Source organism: Motacilla alba, chromosome 1 (assembly GCF_015832195.1).
Source record: "Motacilla alba alba isolate MOTALB_02 chromosome 1, Motacilla_alba_V1.0_pri, whole genome shotgun sequence".
Lineage (NCBI taxonomy): Eukaryota > Metazoa > Chordata > Aves > Passeriformes > Motacillidae > Motacilla > Motacilla alba.
In genome coordinates this window covers 98,415,655-98,434,752 of record NC_052016.1, presented here as the reverse complement: position 1 = coordinate 98,434,752, position 19,098 = coordinate 98,415,655, and the positions used below count along the sequence as shown (strand labels likewise).

The 19,098-nt window shown below is 44.4% G+C and overlaps 1 protein-coding gene across 1 annotated transcript; it reads right to left on the bottom strand.

Annotated features, from left to right (window-relative positions):
• Positions 1–439: 439 nt before the first annotated feature.
• Positions 440–6,901, bottom strand: ATP4B (ATPase H+/K+ transporting subunit beta). The gene is given in 7 exon segments (XM_038143814.1): positions 440–631; positions 806–898; positions 1,428–1,484; positions 2,776–2,975; positions 3,790–3,903; positions 5,081–5,209; positions 6,604–6,901. Coding segments are annotated over 7 exon segments (897 nt in total). The 5' UTR covers positions 6,716–6,901.
• Between the last annotated feature and the right edge of the window lie 12,197 nt (positions 6,902–19,098).

Genomic DNA, 19,098 nt, shown 5'->3' with positions numbered 1-19,098 from the left:
TTTATACATCCTATACATGAGAGATTGAAAATTTAATTACTTGCCAGTATTTCCAAGTATTGATTTCCTTTTCAAGCTATCTAATTTCTCAATAACCAAGATTTAGTATCATACATCAGTTATTTATTATGGTTTGAAAAGTGATTGAAAATGATTGTTTGAGTCTGTATTTATATTCTTTGAAGGCACAGCTGCACCCTTTGGGGGAAACTTACTTTGTACCATTATTTGCATGAAGGCAGCAGCATCCTGTAGCCATGAAATTTTAAGCTATGTACATTGAGATAATCTTCATTTTTACACACTGAGAAGGAGGATCTTGATTTTTAGCTCTATAGGCCATCTTGCAGTATAAAATGTCTCCTTGCACTGTAACTTATATGGGAACCATAGTGAGAAAATAAATAACCATGAGTGTGATAATAGTTAAGTTTACTGTTCACACATTTTTCAGAAGTGTCTCTGTTGCTGCTCAGTCTTCTATTTTCAATTTAAATTCCACTTTGCCTTCATATGGATCATGAACATTGAAGGTAATTCCAGCTCCAATGATTTTGCACACTATTCTATGTTCTACATTCCTTGTAATGTTGAGAAATTTCACAGCTACCAAGGGATTGCTGTAGCTGGGCTAGGAGGAGAAATTAAAAAAAAAAAAAAATTAAAAAGCAAATACTTAAATTTTACACTACCAGTTTGAAAATAGCCTCTCCAGTTCTTAGAGGATTGCAAAGATGCTCCGTATGTTTCACCCACGTATGAGAGAAAGAAAAGAGGAAGAAAAGCTAAGGACAGAAGCACCCACCTGAGCCTTTTTCCCGTAGTAGGGGAAGTAGTGCAGGTTGAAGGTGCCATTCACAGGGTAGTAGTCCGCGTCCAGCGGGCGAGACTCCTCACCCTGTGTGTGAAAGGAGAGAGGAAGAAGCTCTGTGGTGAGGAAATCATCGGCCAGCCCCAGGCAAGTGTTTCGGGGCTGCCAAGCGTGTGTGAAAGCTCAAATTCAGCAGGCTGTTAGCACCAGTCTTATTTTTCAAATAAAAGTGGGAATCTCCCACTGTTACTATTGCCAAGACAAGCAGGCGAGTGTCCTCTGATAGCAGTGGGGAATTCAGTGAGTTGGAGCTGCTGAGAGCCTGAGGGAGCTGTGCTGAGGTGTGACCGTCGCTACGGGGAGCTGAAAGCAAACAGCAAATGTTCTCTGCAGCCCGAAAATGTAAATTTTCAGGTGATTTAAAATCAAGCGAACTTGGAGGTTTTTTTCCTTAGCATGTCAGCTGGTGCAAGAACCAGCACAGAATTGAGAATATTCCAAGTATTTGGGATCTGATTTGCAGAGCTGCAAGGGTTTTTTCTGGTCACCCCTGCACGTGCTTGCTCTGAAAGCTGCAGTGCTTGAAATGTGTGAGACCCAGCCCTCATACCCTTACCACATATGTGCAGTTCACCCTTGGTGCGGTGCCATTGCCAGGGTAAAACTTGATAATCTGAAAAAGAAAACATATTCGGTCATCTTGGAAATTGTTTTGAGATAAAACTGGGCAATCAGTTATTTGAGAGCTGAGCTTCAATTGATGTTTGATATGTTCCTGTGTAAGACTCTCTCCAACAAATAATCTGATTTATGTAGGTGAGAAACTTGTGGCTGGATATTTAGGCAGCAGGACTCGGCATTACCTGGGATGAGCACTGCTGATAGGCTGGGTCCAGCTCATTTACCCACCCACACCACCTGCCCCTGCTGATGCCCAGGCAGCCAGGGGTCTCTTAAAGCAGTTAATTGTGTGTCAGTAAAGGAAAAGCTGAATATCCATGCTTTTGATGTTATCTGTCTTAGAAAACCTTCGTTTTGGCAGGAAAACCCTTGGGTTGGTTTGATGCCCCAAAACTAGTGGGGTTGCATCCTGTAGAGGGAAAAGTGAAAGGAGGTGAAGCCCCCTGGTCACTATGCACATCTTTTCACTGCTGGGGATGACTCCCAGTCTTGCTAAAGAAGGTGTTTCTGGAAAATGCTTGTTTCACCAGCCAGAGTCAGAGATGCAGCTCCCCTCTCGGTTAGGGCTTGCCCAGATTTTTGGAAATGCCTAAGGTGCAAGCCAAGCAAAAAATAGAGTGATTTTGTCTATCAGAAACTGGAGGGGAACTTGAACTCTTCAGTTTCTACTGGAGCTGAATCAGAAGGCTCAGAATTTTACCCAAAAAGAAATACAAAGTATTTATGCCTTTGTCTACATCCTGAAAAAAAAAATTAAAGCATTGGAAATTCCCTTTATTCCTCTCCAAAAAACGTGTTGGTGGTTTTCCCTGAGAAAAATATCCACCAGGTTTGAATTTTGGTTTTATAGGTTCTTCTAAAGATTTTCTTTGCTGCCTGGAGAAATAAGAGATGCCACCTGTCTGAAACCACATCAGTTACTGTCACATCCTGGTGCCTCGGCTGCAGGCGCAGGGCTGAGGTAATGCAGGAGGAAACTCTTCTGGTGCTAGTTTGAGGGATGAGAGCCCTGCAGAGGCACAAACTAAACTAAACTAAAGTTAATCTAAGCTGTAGAGAGTCAGTTCAGAGACCACTGCCCTATGTTACTTTCGTAGGAATGGTGGAAAAGTCTGAGGATTTCCCTGGTAACTCTAGTGGTCTGTCAGGGAACAGCGTGTGATTTTTGGTGCCCAGTAGAAAACAGAGTTTAGACCCCATGGCAGCAGAGACACAGCAGCTCCCCAGCTGAGACTCAAGCTACTCTGAATTTTTTCTGCTCAGCACCGTGACCTTGTACTTACCCTGTTCATTTTTATAATAAAACAGGGTTTTCCTTCCGGATATCCAAAAGTTGGATCTGTGATGCCAGAGCAGTTTTGAAGCATGTCTGAGGTGAATTTGCAGGACAGTTTTGTTTTATTTGGGCCATCAAAGGTGTCCTGAATGAAGTAGGTATTATTGGTGCAGTTGATGTTCAGATGCTGAGCAGCTGGTGTATATGCTAGATGTGTGAAGGAAGAAAGAAAAAAAATCTCCTCTGAAGCTTTTCATATGCAAATTATACATCACAACATCAGGCTGGAGATTCTATCATGGGAGATGGTGCTTCAAGTGAAGTTGGGATTAGATGGAACAAGGAAAGTTTAAACTGTTTAGGGGTTTGGTTCAGTTTTGTTGTGGTTTTTGGTTTTGTTTTGTTGTTTTTTTTTTAATATCCAAGCAAAGGAAAATAAAAGAGATCGAATTAAGTCTGGCAGCTTGTGTTGATAGCGCTGTATAAAGCCAATTTCAAATATAATTTTTCTCAATATGTGTGTGAGAAACATGAATAATTACAATATTAAGGCTCAATAGGAATAAAAACATGCTACGACATGAACAGGCAAGTGTAGCACATAACCTGCTTTGTATTCCCTGAAGACACCATGCTTTATGAGATATATTGTGGTACTTTGATGTTCGTAGTCATAGACAAATTAGTTAGATTAATTTAGATGAGACTAATTTTTGAAGACCTTTTGTCCTCCCTCTTCCTTCACACTTCCTATTGGTCTATTTTACTAAGGCTGTTTAGGATTAAAGGAAGTAAAAGCCCTAAAGCAGAGCCTGGATTTTAATAGATGTGTACATACATTTGATTTATAGATTCATGAGGTGATTTGCTCATCCCTTTGAGAAGATGCACTTTCCACTCAAAATCTGTGATTTGAGAGGGGCAAATGTAAAGTGGAAGCACTGACTTAAGGTCCTCAGACCGAGTATTGGAAATAAGGCAGCACCTTTCTTCAGTGTTACGCAAGAAACTTCATTTTTACCTGTCAGAAAAGTGTGAAGAGTTGTCACTAAACCTTCCCAGGTTTTGTTGTCCGATACGTTGTAATAAATTTGTAGTCCTCTATCCCCATAGACATCGGGTCGTAAGGTTACACCTTCAGGAGGAAGAAAGGGGAAGACAAAGCAGAGGAGAGGTGCCAGGCACAGATTTGTTTATTTTAATTGACAGTAGCAATCATGCTGCATCAAGACTCATTCTAAGTGTATAAGATCATCCAGCCTTTTTGGGGAGGATTTAACCATGTTCAGAAACCACCTCAGCCATGAGTTGTTCAACCAAAACCCTAAAGCCTGTGCTGCTGCTGAATTTTTTTCTTTTTACATATATCCATACTGTTACAAGAACAGCTAGTAAAATCATTCCAGCAATTGCACCGGATTTCCCCAGGACTTGTTAGCAATAACAGTCATGTTGGGTTAAAGAAACAGATCATACAGCAGCATGAAAAACAGCTTTTGAAAAAAAACCCCACACATAATATGTCACAGGAATTATTTTCCCAGCAAACACCAAACTTGCTAAATGTTGGGAGTGGAAACTTCAAAATACAAAAGCATCTGACAGAGTAATTTTTAGGGCTATTTTTCCCCCTCACATTGTGGAAACAAGGTATTGGGGTGTGAAGTTTTAGAAGTGTGCACTGATGGTCTCCGATCATCTCCCCTATCTTTTTTCGTGTCCCAGAAATCTGAATTCCTAATCCCACATCTTCGGGTTTTTTTTTACTTTCTTGGCTAATAGCACAGCACATCCTGCTGGCAAGGTATTCCTGCTCTCCCAGGGTCTTTCCATGGTGCTGGCAAGTGTGGAAATACCCACCCCAGTCTGCTCACCCCATTGCCTCTACATCTTGCTGGGCAGCCCAAAGCCCGCTGTGGTGCTTGGGTTTGGAGTAGAACCTAGGACTTCCCCAGGGACTGACCCCTGCCCATGGGGACAGAAGGTGACCTGCTACAGGCAGGCACTGATCATCCCAATAGCAAGATGAAATAAATGAAAATATGAAAACATTTATATATATATATATATATTCATTTTTCATATTATATATTCCTAAATATTTGGCTATATATGTATATTCGTGTATCAATATGCAAAGATTTTCGTTTAAAGCCTGAAAGTGTTTTCAGGCAGAGGTTAAACTTTGCAGGGATTGTTTGGGCAGAATTGACCTGATGTATTCCACGTTGGTGTCCCCTCAGCCCTGGGCTCTGCCAGTGCCTCTCAGCTCAGCCCAGCCCTACACAGCTGCCGTGGGACCCTGGCAGTACCTGGGGATTTCAGCTGGTCTTGGTAATCCGGCTCGTATGGATTAATGGTCCTCATTAAACAATAAATGGAGAGTGCGAAAAGCCCCGACATCACCACGTAGAAAGCCAGGTAGTAGAGGCTGATCCACACTGCAGAAAAGAATAAGGGCAGAATTTCAAATTTTGGGCAAGGCCGTGCAGTGCTCTCTCTGCAGCCAGGATGATCCTGGCAGCAGCTGCTGTCTCCTTTCCACCTTTGTCCCCAGGGATATTCTCCCTGTAAAGGGACAGGTGCTTTGGAGCATTTTCTCTACACTCCAAAAATATTCTTACAGAAAAGATTTGTGTAGTTCTACAAGAATTTTTGAAGGAGTTGGTGCTGAGCTCAGATTATTTAAAGGTTATGTGGCATCTTGAAGTAATTTCACATTAAGATAATTTATCTACTTTTTACATGGACTAAGCGTCACAGATGATGAGCTGTTTCTTTGACAAACCCAAGTTGCTCCTTGTGTTGTTTGGATGAGAGATGACAATACTTCAGGCATGTTGGTTTTAGACCCATACTATTTCACTGCCTTATACAGCTGAAATCACCAACAGCAAAATGTGCCATTTTGCTACTTTATTCTGCTGTGAGATAATATAAGATTAATGTTGTGTTTCTGTCTGTCTGTGCATAAAATGTCTTACATATGGCTGGTGCTGTACAAGCAGCCAGTGGTTGTTTTGGAGGGGTGCCATTAGAAACCTCTCCTTGTAATTGTAGGTGCCTTGTAGCACCTTCTTCTCTACCAGCTGGAAAGGCTCACATGCCAGTTGCATCATTTGTAAAATTCTGGATTCAGGAGTAGCCACTAAACTACATGCACAGGCAGGAAAAAATCACCTGGAAAATTGCAGCTACTCCTACAGTCCGTGGGAAGAGTATGGATTTTCCTTACAATGGAAAGGAAAAGCTTCCCTTCCCAGAATGTAGATCGCAATACAGATCAGCATTGTAGACACCAATTTGGCTGTGGGAAGGGAGGCTCAGCTGAAATATTTGCTAGTATAAAATATGTGTTGGTATGAAATACATGCTAGCACAGAGTGATAAGAAACAAGATCTACTGAGCAGACAATAATTCGGAAAGGAATTTCAGAAAACCAAAACTTGTTTCCAAACAATTGGACAAACTCAGCGATTAAGCAAATTTCTCCATGTACCTGAACCCCCTTTTCATTAACAATGTCAAAACCACTCTGTAACCATCACCCCTAGCTACTAGTAAGTTTCCTGTTAATGTGTTAATTTTTCTCCTTTTGACGTATTTGGTTCAAAACCACTTTGAAGTCATACATTTGCAGGAACTACATGGATCAATGTTTTGATCTACTTGATCCAGCTCATAGAGCTGCCCAAAAAGTGGCTTAGAAGCACATATGAGAACTGCTGGCTTCAAAACATTTACATTGCGCCCCTCTCATTAGGATGACATCCCCCCACCACAGTTTTTAAGCATACCAGAAGGAAGAGAAGAATCTTGCACGTGAAAACCTACCCCAGTTAATTAAGGACCTTCCCATGAAGAGCTTTGTTTCTGGATTCCAGACAAAACGACGGAAATCTGCCATACGTTCACTGCAGGTCTTCTTCTCATTTAAAGTTGCCATTTTCTCAGAAAAGTTCCCAAAAATGGGTCCTTCGTGAAAACTAAGAAATTCAACCAGTGCCCAGACAGTCAACCAAGAAAAAGACTTTGGGTTTTATACCTTCTTTTCCACTGAAGGTGACCGAGATTGCTTCCTGTGCCAATGAAAGCCCCTGCTCACCACTATCAACCTTTATAAAGGGTGTTGATAGCGCTGGCAAGGGAAAGTTTGTTCCTATCAAATGCCCTTCTCCTTTCTCTCGAGTGCCTTAGCAGGTCAGCAGAGTTGCGCATTTTGCCAAGAGCCCGTAGGGTTTGCGATAGACTCTGTGTGATAGCTGTTATCAGAACAGATAAAGCAATGGAGAACTTGTTTCTCTCTGGATTTTCTTTTTTTTCTTTTTTTCCGAGTAACTTGCAAGTAGTAGATACAGTTCTCCTGCTCCAATGTGTAGGTGTTTGTTGGGACATAGGGTATTGCAGGGTGGATGGTTAGAAAATAAGTCATTGTTAAATATGCAACTCCTTTTGGGAGCTCTTTGCAAGCAGATGGAAGACAAGAAGGTTTTTGGGATTTACTAAGGGTGCACCACATCCACCAGTCTGTGAGACAAGTGGACTGGTCGGCAAACATGGAGGCTTTTCAATGCCACATCATCCAGTCTGACATCAGCAGAGCTGGTGACACAGCAGCCAGGTGGGGAGCTGTGCTTTGGCTTGGGAAGGGCGGGGGGATAGATGGCGACTGCACGACATCTGGGACCACAGCAGCACTCAGCATGTGGGCATCCAGCTGCAACCAGTATGGAGTGGCATCCCTGAGGGGCCAGTACTGACACTGGGACACAGCCCAACTCAGTCAAGCCAGAGTCACAGAATCACAGCATGGTTTGTGTGGGAAGGGACCAAAAAGATTACCTAGTTCCAACCCCCCTGCCATGGACAGTTTCCACTAGACCAGCTCACTCAGAGATCAGTCCAACCTGGCCTTGAACACTTCCAGGGATGGGGCACCCACAGCTTCTCTGGGCAATCAGTTTCATTGTCTCACCACCTTCTCAGCAAATAATTTCTTCCTAGCATCTGATCTGCGCCTGCTCTCCTTCAGCTTAAGGCCATTACCCCTTGTCCCTGAGCATGCAATAGGTCTCCCTTGTTTCATATCACAAAAACCCCTGACGGGCTGTCCTCCCCTCTTCCAAGACACAGACCTGGAAATGCATGCAAAAATATTAATTATGTCTTCAGTGAGATCCAGGTGGCAGAATAAGTGGCTCAGAGGGGACACTGGGCTGTGTGCTGCATGCTGTGTATATGGACAGCCTGCTCCCAAGCCATGTCCCAAGTCCTCCATGGACTTGTCCCCTGTCCCTCCTCTGTTTTGCAGCAACAGACACCATGAAGAGAAAAGGGCCATCAAGAGCAGAATCTTCGTAAGCACAAGAGTTCTGAGTGTAGAAGTTTCCCATTGGGAACCTGGGGATTTTCCACCACCTTACAAACAAGCTGACTTGGAACTGGGTGAATTGCCAGATGCTTGGCATGGCTGAGCCACGGGCAGCATCCATCTGCAGCTGTGACAAATCCGGGATTCTCCTGGAAAGTTTGTGCATGAGTGAAAATGAACACTGCCTGCCTGAAGCGGTTTATCCAGGTAGGGTGGAGCAATTGCTATTCCATGGGCTCTGTTGAAGGGCTCCTTGACACTGCAGTAATTTGTCAGGGGTCTTGTTACTGACCAGTGGGCAACACTTCATGGCCCCACAGGTGGGCGGGTCTAAGTTCATTCTTGCTTTACAGTCCATTAGGATTCAACCAGTGCCCCCTTTCCTCACCCGCCCCTGCAGGGCTGTCCATCAGTGTCCATCTCTGCCACACTGCCCTGGCCTTGTGGCCATTGCAGCCAGCCCTGGTCCCATTGCAGTGTCAATCCCTTGCCCCAGAGCCTTTTATTGTGTTTAATGTATCCCAAACTGCTCAAAGAGGGACTAATGTTTGCTTTCCTTGGCTGGTTTTTAATGCCTGCACCACTGACCTTGGGCTGGCCACCAAAGGGAAGGACAGCGGAGAGGGAAGGTCACACAGGGAGAGGGAAGGTTGCTCAGGAGCCTGGAGTGGCACAAGGCTGGAGGTGAGACTTGGTCTGGCTTCCCCTCCTGCACAGCCCAGGCATGGTGGTGGGCAGGGCTAGGCTGGATCCATTGACCTTTTTCTCTCTTGCTAACCAAGGCACCAGCAAGACAAAGCCTGGGCTCAGGGAGACCAAGAGGCTCCAAAAGAAACCACTGGAGAATGTGTTTGCCAGGGTCACTCTGCTGTGACCAGAGGTAGCTGAATGGTATGTACAGACAGGGAGGTGAAACCCCTTCCTCTCTCTGTGGTTTACACAATTAGCAACATAAGTAATGGCTTGTAGGCCACTTTTGCAGCACTGTGCCTAAAAGTTTAGATTCAGGCTGAGATGTTATCCCTTGGAGATGTTGTCCTGAGCAGACCTGTGTGCCAACACTCCCTGGCACTCCAGGCCTGGCTTTAGCCCAGGCTCCTTATATGCCACACCAGCTTGAACTGCTCTAAGTTCACCCAGCGCTGACTGGGAACTCAGTGTCAATGTTAACAAAACATTAACTTTGTTTACTCATGATAAGGCACTTATAGATTCCTCCCTCTTGTGGAGGCTGTGCAGGAAGATAATCCATCCCGGTATAGCAAGCTGTGGGGGAGGATCCGTGGGCTCCCTCCCTCATGTACCTGGGGGTTGTACACTAGGCTGGCATTGGAAGTTCATCTTCCTTCCATGATGGAAATGAGTTTTATGCCTTTACCTTTGGCCCAGGTCTGTCTTCTGTATTAAAAAGTCAGAGGGTGACAGGACATGTTGGGCTTTCTCTGCCTTTCTCATGGAACGGGCAAAAATTTCTTCTGAAAGTTTTCTGAAATAAAAAAATTAGCATGTAAGAGAATCCCAGTCTCTCAGACAGCGTGGCACAGTGAAGGCCCATTCTTTGCATCCAGCTTTCTATCTAGTTTCAGAGTTTGAGGTGTGATTTTTTTTGTCTGTGTTATGTTTTTTCCTTTGCTGCATTGTGTTTCACTAGTAAACCCTCTCATTTGCCTTTCTCCTGTATTTTGCAGTTTGACAGAAGAAAACACACTGGCATTTTTTCAAGCTAGGGAGCACAGTTATTTTGTGTCTGAAATAAAGACATCTGATCTGCAGCCTGAGCAATTCAGGGAAGCAAAACAGGGAAAACATCTTGGAGCTGAACTGAACTGATGCACCCACTGTTTTCAGCCTCAGAGAAAGCAATAAGAGCAAGGAGGGGTATTGGCAATAATGCTGTGCTGGGTTTATGACAGCGCAGCATGATCAGGCAGTGGAAAAGACAAAGCAGCCTCTCTTCAGGGCTTGCCTGGTCTCTGCTTTTCTGTCCTGCTCTTGTTTGGGGCTTGCTCTTGCTCAGGGGCTGCAGACCCCACCACGAGCTTAGCCAAATCCCTCTGCTCACCCTGTGCCTCCTGGGAATCCAAAGGAAATTTCTGCTGTGAAAATCTGCTAAACCTAGCAAAGCCCAGTGGTGTTTCTTTCAGACATGGTTTAGTGCCAAAGCCTTCTGTTTTGGGGCAACTTACTACTGCTTGTGGTGTATTTTAGATGATGGCAAATAACAGGTCCTTGGGAACATTAAACATCCCAAGAAACATCTCCAGCAGTTTCACCTCATCACCTTCCACTGAAGGGGTGTCTCTGTTTGCCCAGGCTATCACAGGCCATAGAGTTTCAGGTGGTGTTGCAAGAAAATAAGCCACATGCCCTGCTGAATCTGCAAAGCTGCACCTTAGCTCTTAGTACACTCAGAATCTTGTTTGTGGACAAAAGGGATGCTCATCAAGTAAGGCCAAGAATTTATTGATAACACATATGAAATTTTGAGAGTCTAATCATTATTACTCCAAATCCAGCTGTTACAGGAAAGAATAAAAAAAACCATACACACATTTTCAGCCTCTGTGTTTTTTCCTTGATTTTGCATTCCCCTGTCCACTGCTTCTTGGGGTCCTAAGGTGGTGAGGTGTTGTGGGTGGCAGGGACAGCCAGAGGCAGGGCCATCCAGAGACATCCCTCAAGTGGCTCAGCCTTCACACCTGGGCTTCTCCCAGTCTGACCTCACCATGGCTGTTGTGGCACTGTCACCTTGTGAGATATGGCTCCCCTCCCCTCTTTTGCTCCTTCCTTTATGCCTCCCTACTTCAAAGACTGTTGAGATTCTGCTTAACCAAGCTATTAATAATTTAATAACTCTTCAGTCTTACTTCCTAAGCCAGTTACCTTAAACTCTGTTACTGACATTTTCTTTTGAACTCCTCCCAGCTTGTCTGTGGCTTGAGGGTAAAAAGGTGTCCAAAATTGAATGGTGCTCAAGATGCATCCTCACCATGTCAAATCCTCTAAAATCCATGGCAATGTGCCTGCTGGCTTAAGTTTACTTTGGGATCTGGCCTAAAGAAAAGAATACAGCTTTGTCAGCTTGGTAGCATCATGTCTCAGCATGAGCCACTCAAAATTACATATGGATTTTTTTTTTTTTTTTTTCACAGCCCTATTAAGTTTTATTTAGAGGATGTAACCTGGTGTCAGCCAAAGTGGACACTCCCTGACCATGGCAGAGCCTTGCCAGATCCTGGTGAGAAGATAACTGGTTTTTTGGCCACATATTCAGAACCTGGTTCCCAGCAGGGACGGAAAGCTCCTGCCCTGCCCAACACCACGGGGAGCCCAACTAAGGCAAGGAAGCCTGGAGCCGTCAGGGTTTGCCTGCACAGAGCAGGTTTGCAAAGCCTTTGGCTGTGTTGGTTTGCACCTTAACTCTGCATCAGACTGTGCAGGGAAAGGTCAGCTCCAGCCAGGTGAGAAATCAATACCAGCAGAAAGCATTGTCTCAGGCTGTGGGCGTTAAAATGCCACTGGGAAAATCTGCTTTTACAGATGCCCCTCTTCATTGAAAATTTTCCTCAAATATGCATGGCTGATTCTTCCATTGATGTCAGTCTGATTAATACCATATTTGTTAAGAGATAAATTCCCATGGGCCTTATTTCCACTACAGATAACAATCAAGTTATCAAGTATATAAATATTTAACAGATTTTTTTAATGCATATATATATTCTTTTGTTTTTTCCAGGCTGATATCAGGAAGCAAGGGCTAGAAAGTGTAGAATTATCTTTCAGTACAATCACAGTGGCTGTTCAGCTATTAATGAGCTCACTTTAGCATGCACACATCCTTTTACAGTCCTTGTCCCTCTGGAGCTGCTCAGCTGCCCTCCTGGCTTCGTTACAACAAACCAATGCTGTTTTTATTGATGTGGCTCCTGTCACTGCATAAAAAGATACTTGGCTGAATAAAGTATTCCGAGCTATCAAAAAGCATATGGAATGGTACTATGCTATAAAGGACCCCAAACTCTTTTTTTTTCTCCAGAGACTCAACTCTCACTGCCTCTCACGACAGCAGGGGTGACAGTGGGGCTGTGTGGTGCTGTCCTGCACCCCTACAAGCAGCAGCAGTGGGATGCTGCCACCACAGCGTGCCTTGGGGGCGGCCCATGAGGATGGAGGGCAGGGGGATCAGCCCCCAGGGTCGTCCGTGGTGACATCGCTGCACAGCTCTAGAGACCATGGCCAGTCTCACTTTGCACTTCTCCAGAACAGGGGCATTTTTGATGCTAAGGGCCATTTTTAAATGGTGACTAAATTATTCAGGGAACAGCAAAAATAATGCATTCAGTCTTCATCTAGGGGCAGAAGTATTTCTCTGGTTTCAGTAAATGTTGATAAGTGGGAAAAGATGATGGAGACTTTTCCTGATAGAGTGACTGTAAGTGCTAAGATCCTCAAGAGAAAAGGAAGTGAGAGAAATTTGAGGACAAGGGCTGAGAACAAGCAGATTTTGGTATCCATTTATCTCTGTGTTGTACCTGCTTGTACAGCCATTAAACCACCAGCCTAAGCTACCCTGCCTTCTGAGAAAATCTAATCTGTAGCAACCTGGCATTAAAAAGGTACATGGTTAAAGATGAAGTAGTTCTACTTTTGGCTACTTAGCTACAGGACTTTAAAAAACAGGTCTTCAGAGAGATGAATGAACAGTTTTAATGGAGATACTGTTAATTCAAATGTTGTCTGAATTAACATTTCAAAGGAAGGCCAGAAATTAGAAAAATTATATAGAAATTTTAGAAATTATAGAAAAATTACTATAAAACTGAGTGTTTCACTAAAACAGGCTAGGAGCATTTACAGCCCTTTTATGTTTAGCTGTCATCCTGCTGGGATTGGAACATTTCAGAATATGGTTATGCATTAGAATTTCAGTATCAGTGCATCTTTATATTGATCTGAATGCCTGGGATCAGCATCCATAATGATGATGATGCTTATGAACCCAAGGCACCCTCATGAAACACCACTATTTAGAATTTACTACTGCTATAAGCAGAAATTGTGGAGAGACTTGTGAATGCCAGGGTGTCAAAATATATTCCAGTTGTTATAAAGAACTTGTTCTGTTCCTCAGCTACAATACTGGCTCAAAGATGTGTTTGTTGCATTTATAAGTTGCTGTGAATGTGTAGCTAGATTTATTACTTCCTAGAAATAAGTATTAAGATTGGTGGATTTGGTAGGGTGCGTGGCAAAGCTCAACAACCACCTCACAAAACAGTGAACCTGCTTCTCATCTGACACGTACAGCGTTGCCAGAAAGCAAACTGAAACCCTCAGCTGAAGAGAGAAAACAACTGATTCAGCCTTCAATCTCCCCCAATGACTTCAAAGACCCTGTTTGAGACTCATGACACAAAGTTCAGTAAATCCCACTCCCTCCACCACTCATCCTCCACTCCTGCTGGGTAGGACTCTTCTTGCTGAAGGCATTCAGTGAACTGAGAGACATCTGCATAGTGACAGTTCTCAGAAAGAGAGATCACAGAATTGTTCATTGGCATCTTTTACAAAGGAGCCTAATTTATCTTTTTAAATAGTTTATACAAACTGCAATCAACCAGAGGCACACAGAGACATGGCAGGTTTACAGGGGATGGGGAGGATGACACAGACACAGCAGGAATTCATGAGACTCATCAAAAACTTATTTCGGACATGGTCATGTTTGATAATTCTAGAAAGGCTTTTTCCAGCCCTAAAACACCCACGTCCAGAAACAGATTTTATCAAGTATTTTTACTTTTCTCCCTGGCCAGATTTTCACAGTGTTCTGAAGTTCAATTCCAAGCTCACTTCTTCAGCTGTGACAAAAATAGCATCATTTAGTGCACCAGGCCAACAGAGCCAGGCTATTCCTTCCCCTGGCCCCAGGACAGCAGCACCCTCTTCAGTGGAAGGGTACAGGGCAGAAGATCTCACTGGTGACCTTTGATTTCTGTGCCCCTGTAAACAGCTGCTTTTACTTGACTCAGCAAAGTCACTGTAAATGCCAATATTGAAAAATGCAGTTATCAATATATGAATCATTAGCAGGTGGCTTTGAGGATGGGTGACATGATATGGAGACTTTCAGGAGGAGGTCACAGGACCTGACCTGAGGCTATGGTACTCTTGGGGACACATAGCACTGTGCTTGCCTGCTGGGGTCCAAGGCTGTGCATGGGATGCAGCTGGGTGGGTGCAAAGGCTCTCAGTTACTCCTGCAAAGGATGGCTGGGGTCTGAAGCTCCACAGTATTTTGCTGCTCCCTTCCAGTCTCCCAGAACTACTGCACCTGAGACTGTTTCCAAACCCTCTAATGTGCCAGTGACCCCGTTTACCCCAGTGCACATAATTGCCACTTTTCCCTAACCTTGGATTATTTCCACAGAGGTGTTTCTGCTGCTGGACTGGGGGAGGCAGTATCTGGCCATTGCTGAGTAGATGGAGAGAATGTTCCCCTGACCTTTGGAGCACCAACCTGGCCTGCAGCCCTGACTGGAGCCGTAGTGGCAGTGCTGGGGGCTGCAGCATTTCCTCACATGGCAGTGCAGAGCCACAGGGACACTTCCCAGGGCCCCCTTGCAGCAAGAGGCACCCTGATTACAGTGATCACCTTACACCTATGTGGCCAAAAAACTGGGGAAATGTGGGTTATTTTTATTTCTGTTTTCACACATATCCTCAGGGACCCAGAGCTGGCACAGAGACCTGGATGAAGCTGTTGAGTTTTGAAAGAGGAAGGAAAGCTTTCAGTGCACCTGGAGGATAGCAAAGCATGCAGTTGTGCTATCTGATGAAGTTGCTCATGCTTTCTCTTCACTTCTCTTTCTTTTGCTGTTTGTCTCCTGCATTTCATCTTACACTTCCTTGCCTCTCCCTGCTGCTTTTACAGCTGCTCAGAGATCCTGCTGCTCATCCAGTGTTCTCTCCCACCGCATATCCCACTGGTGTTTGCCTGCCTCCAGCTGTTTCTTGTGCTGCTGCCAGGGGGGTGCTTCTGACAAGGTCAACTGGCCTTGTTCCTGGACCCAGCAAGCATCTTCACATCACACGTTGTGGTTGGTTGCTGGTTTTGGGAATTTCCATCTCAGTCATATTAACTGTTCCAGGGGCAGTCAGAACCCAGGCCACAGGGCAAAGTGCATCACCTGTGCTCAGTGGGCAGTGTTCCCCATAAGCTGCCACCCAAAAGCCCTGCACAGAGGATGTGCCTGCGCTCAGCAAGTGAGAAAATGCTAGCTATGCTTATGATGGAAAGTGTTTCTTGTCTAAGTGCGTGAAAAATGGGGCTCACTGAAACCTTGTCTTACTTAGAATGTAATCTAAAATAATTTTTGAAAGTATCCAGAATGTTCCTAGTTGAATATCTATTTATATCCCCAACAGTGCACTGCAGGACTCACTTACAGATACCAACACTCATTCAGAGCTGCTGCAGCCCCTGGTTATTCTGGACAGAAGCAGGGTAGCCGTGTGGATACATACACACCCACTGCTGATTCTGTGGGGTGTCATTCCATTGAAATGCCAAAAGTCTAGCTGTTTGGATTCTATATTGCTGGAGGTATGGGAGGGGGATTATGGATTTAGATTGACATCATTTCTCTATTTATGTCCACAAGGAATGCATGCACATGTGTCTGGACCTTCCTAAACATTTCTGCAAATACATTTATAAATCGATGTCAGCCAGACAGACAGGACAATCAATATTCACTCTCGCTCAGTATTCTGAACAGCATTGATCCCCCTCATACCTGCACAATCGAGACTAAAAGCTGAGCATGTGTGGCAGCTGCTAGAAGCTGTCTTTCAAGCTGTGTGCTTTAAGGTTGCAATTGCACTGATCTGAAGGATTAAGGGGTAACTTGGTGAATATAGCTGTATATAGTATATATATATGTATATAGTATATATACATATAGATATAGATGATATAGATATAGATATAGATATAGATATAGATATAGATATAGATATAGATATAGATAGATGGAGTATACCTTCTTCCAAGGCAGTGAGAATGGATGAGATAGCAGGCTGTAACCTGCTGTCACATCTGTTGCCTGGTATTGTGCTTCCAGACCAATAGCATTAGTGAGAAGGTTCAGGGTGAAGAACAACAGATGGAGAAACCTGTTGGGTAATTTTTTTCAAATGGGAGTAATAGCTGCTGTGGGAGGACCCACCAGCCAAATCAGACCTGCTTCTGGAGATGAGGACCTGCCTGTACAGGTGACTTCAGCACAGAGCAGGGAGAAGAAAACCAGCTTTTTGGTATTGGGGTGTTTGATCCTTAATTATTGGTCACCTCGTAGAAAGGACATGATTAAAAGAAAAAAAAATCTACATACTTATTAAAAATTGTACAGTCCTTTTTGCCGTGAAGCTGCTTTTACTGCTACTTAGGGGACTTCACTGTCTTAAAGCTAGGGAAATTGAATTTCTCTGGAGCTAGGTGTGAAGTACTGAGTATCAACATATTTTGTGCTTATGCCCTCCTTGGGAACTGTATCCACAGTTTTTCCATTCAGTTGTAGATAGCTTCTGAAACTGTAAGCTATGAGCTCACTGTCAAAGACTGGGTAGAGTTTCTTGGAGTGTGCTGTTTAGTAAGGAACAGGGGCAACCAGGGTGGCTTTCTCTAGCCTCCAACAGCAGTGTGAAGCCATATGGAGAGGGAAAGGAAGAGCTTTTCAGGGACAGAACTGAAAGCACAGCCTCTCAGCATCCCTCCCTTTTGGATCTCAGGGTTGCTCTTGAACAGACTTTTCTGTTGCCAAACCAAACCAACACAATCAGTAAATAATGCCAATCTGACTATTGGAGGAGCAACCTGAGCAGGGCATATAAGGTGTCACCAGAGCCCATATGGGGTGCCAAATGAGCTGAACATGATCATATGTCCTTTGGGTGCCAGGAGTGGTGCTTGGAGGCTGGGATGAAGGGACATTCTCCCCATCACTCATACTTTGCATACAAATTACCTTCAGGGTTTTTTTGTACCAATGGTTTGCAGGAAATCTCATAACAGCACAGTGGAATTTTCCCCAGCTCAAGCGGCTGAGCCTTGCGGGGATTCTTGATCTAACACCCCCCAGACAGGGAACTGCTCTGCATCCTGAGACCACTCTTCCAGTAAGAAACAGAGGGGATCCTCTGGCATCATCAAGCCCCACTATGTGCCATGGGGTTGGAAGCCCTGGAGCTGGTTGCTCAATCCCTATGCTCAAGCAGCCTTCGCAGGCTGGGCTGGGGGTGAGAGGCAGCATGTCTGGGCATACAGTGTGGACCCAAATTACTCCAAGGGATAAGCAGCCTGATGGACACTTTCGTCATCTGATCCAGTGGGGATGACCCTCTTTTCAACTGGTCTATGTCTTTCTGAGTCCAGGTGACCTTGGAGCCTACAAACAAAAGGTCTCTGCCCAGGCGGCCCACAAATGATCTGCATATTGTGTGTATAGGTATTTTTCTATCCTTTGAAGCTTCTGCCTGACAGGATCACTTGCTGCCCTGTGCTGCTTATTGATCTCCTTCAAGCCATCCCCTCTCCTCTTCTCTTCAAACAGAAGAGCCCTCCTTGATTTATTGGTTTCTGGGTTAGAGTCTTTTCAGTACCTTTGATTATCCTCACTGATGATGCACTGGTGCATCAGGAGCATCTTCACATCTTTTCCAGTTCTGCTGTAGCTTTCTGGATGTGGGCAGAAGCACAGAGTACCCAGCTTTAGAAACATCTGCCCCTAAAATCAATGTGTCTGTTCGCTGCATTATTACTGGTGCCTATTGGTCATGTACAGAGCAGAAAGCAGGATGCGTCCAGGAGGGGCAGACAGATATTCAATCCCATTAAATCCCAATAAATAAATGATACATTGCCTAGCAGAGCAATCTGGGTTATCAGATGTCCTTTCATTATAAGGGAGTGTAAAGCCTTCTCTCCTGCTGGGAGAAGGGCCCCCTGCAAGCTGCACTGACATGCCTGGGAGGTATCACCAGCGGCTGTGTGTCACTTTTCTGAGTTCTGATGGGAAACTTCACCTCTTCCTTCCTATACCACCATAATTTCTCTAGATCAGTTACTACTTTTTCAGGACATTGATGAAATATTACGTCACAAATCGGCATATTTGCTTTCTATTCAGGAAAACACCCATTATGCCGCCACTTTTCCTCAACATATGCTATATAGACTGTGTAGAGAAGAAAAACCATCCTCATCTGTATAGTGGGATAAACTGGGAAACACAATCCACAACAAGAGAGGAAGGAAACTGACTTACTTTTTACTAGCTCTCTCTTTTCTGGAAGTGCTTGGTTGTAAGATCTCAGCAATTGATTCTTGTAGGGATCAGCGCCAGGGTTGCCTTCTGAACACTGTCTCTTAAAGTTGTTCACAGAAGATCAAAACTGATTTTGTAGATAAAAGAAAACTGAGCTGGACTGAACTACTCCAGGACACCCATCTGTTTGTGAACTGATTGGAAGGCTGGACAGGAAGTTCATCTACGTGCAGACTTGATGTTGTGTGTGTGAATGGTCCATCTGGGATTTTGAAGCTAACACTCCTCGGACAAGCTGCTCCATGATGAGCAGAGTCAGCAGTGGCTGTTTCCCATGTTTCTCTCCCTGTAAAACATCTCTGGTGCTTCCCAGTGTGATTGACCTCTCCTTGAAACCCTTCTGCAGTGAATGCATTTGCTCCTTCTCCCTTTATTGTCCGGTTGCTTTTCCCCCCAGATATGTTCTCCTTGAGATTGCCAGCTCTCTGCAAGGTCTGATTACGTTTGGCCACTGGGTTCAAGTGCTATTACAGGGGATTGATCGGCAGCACAACTGCATAAGTTCCAGCTTCAGGAGAATCAAGGATAAAAATCCCATGGAGAGAGCCAAAAGGAGAAAAATAACCT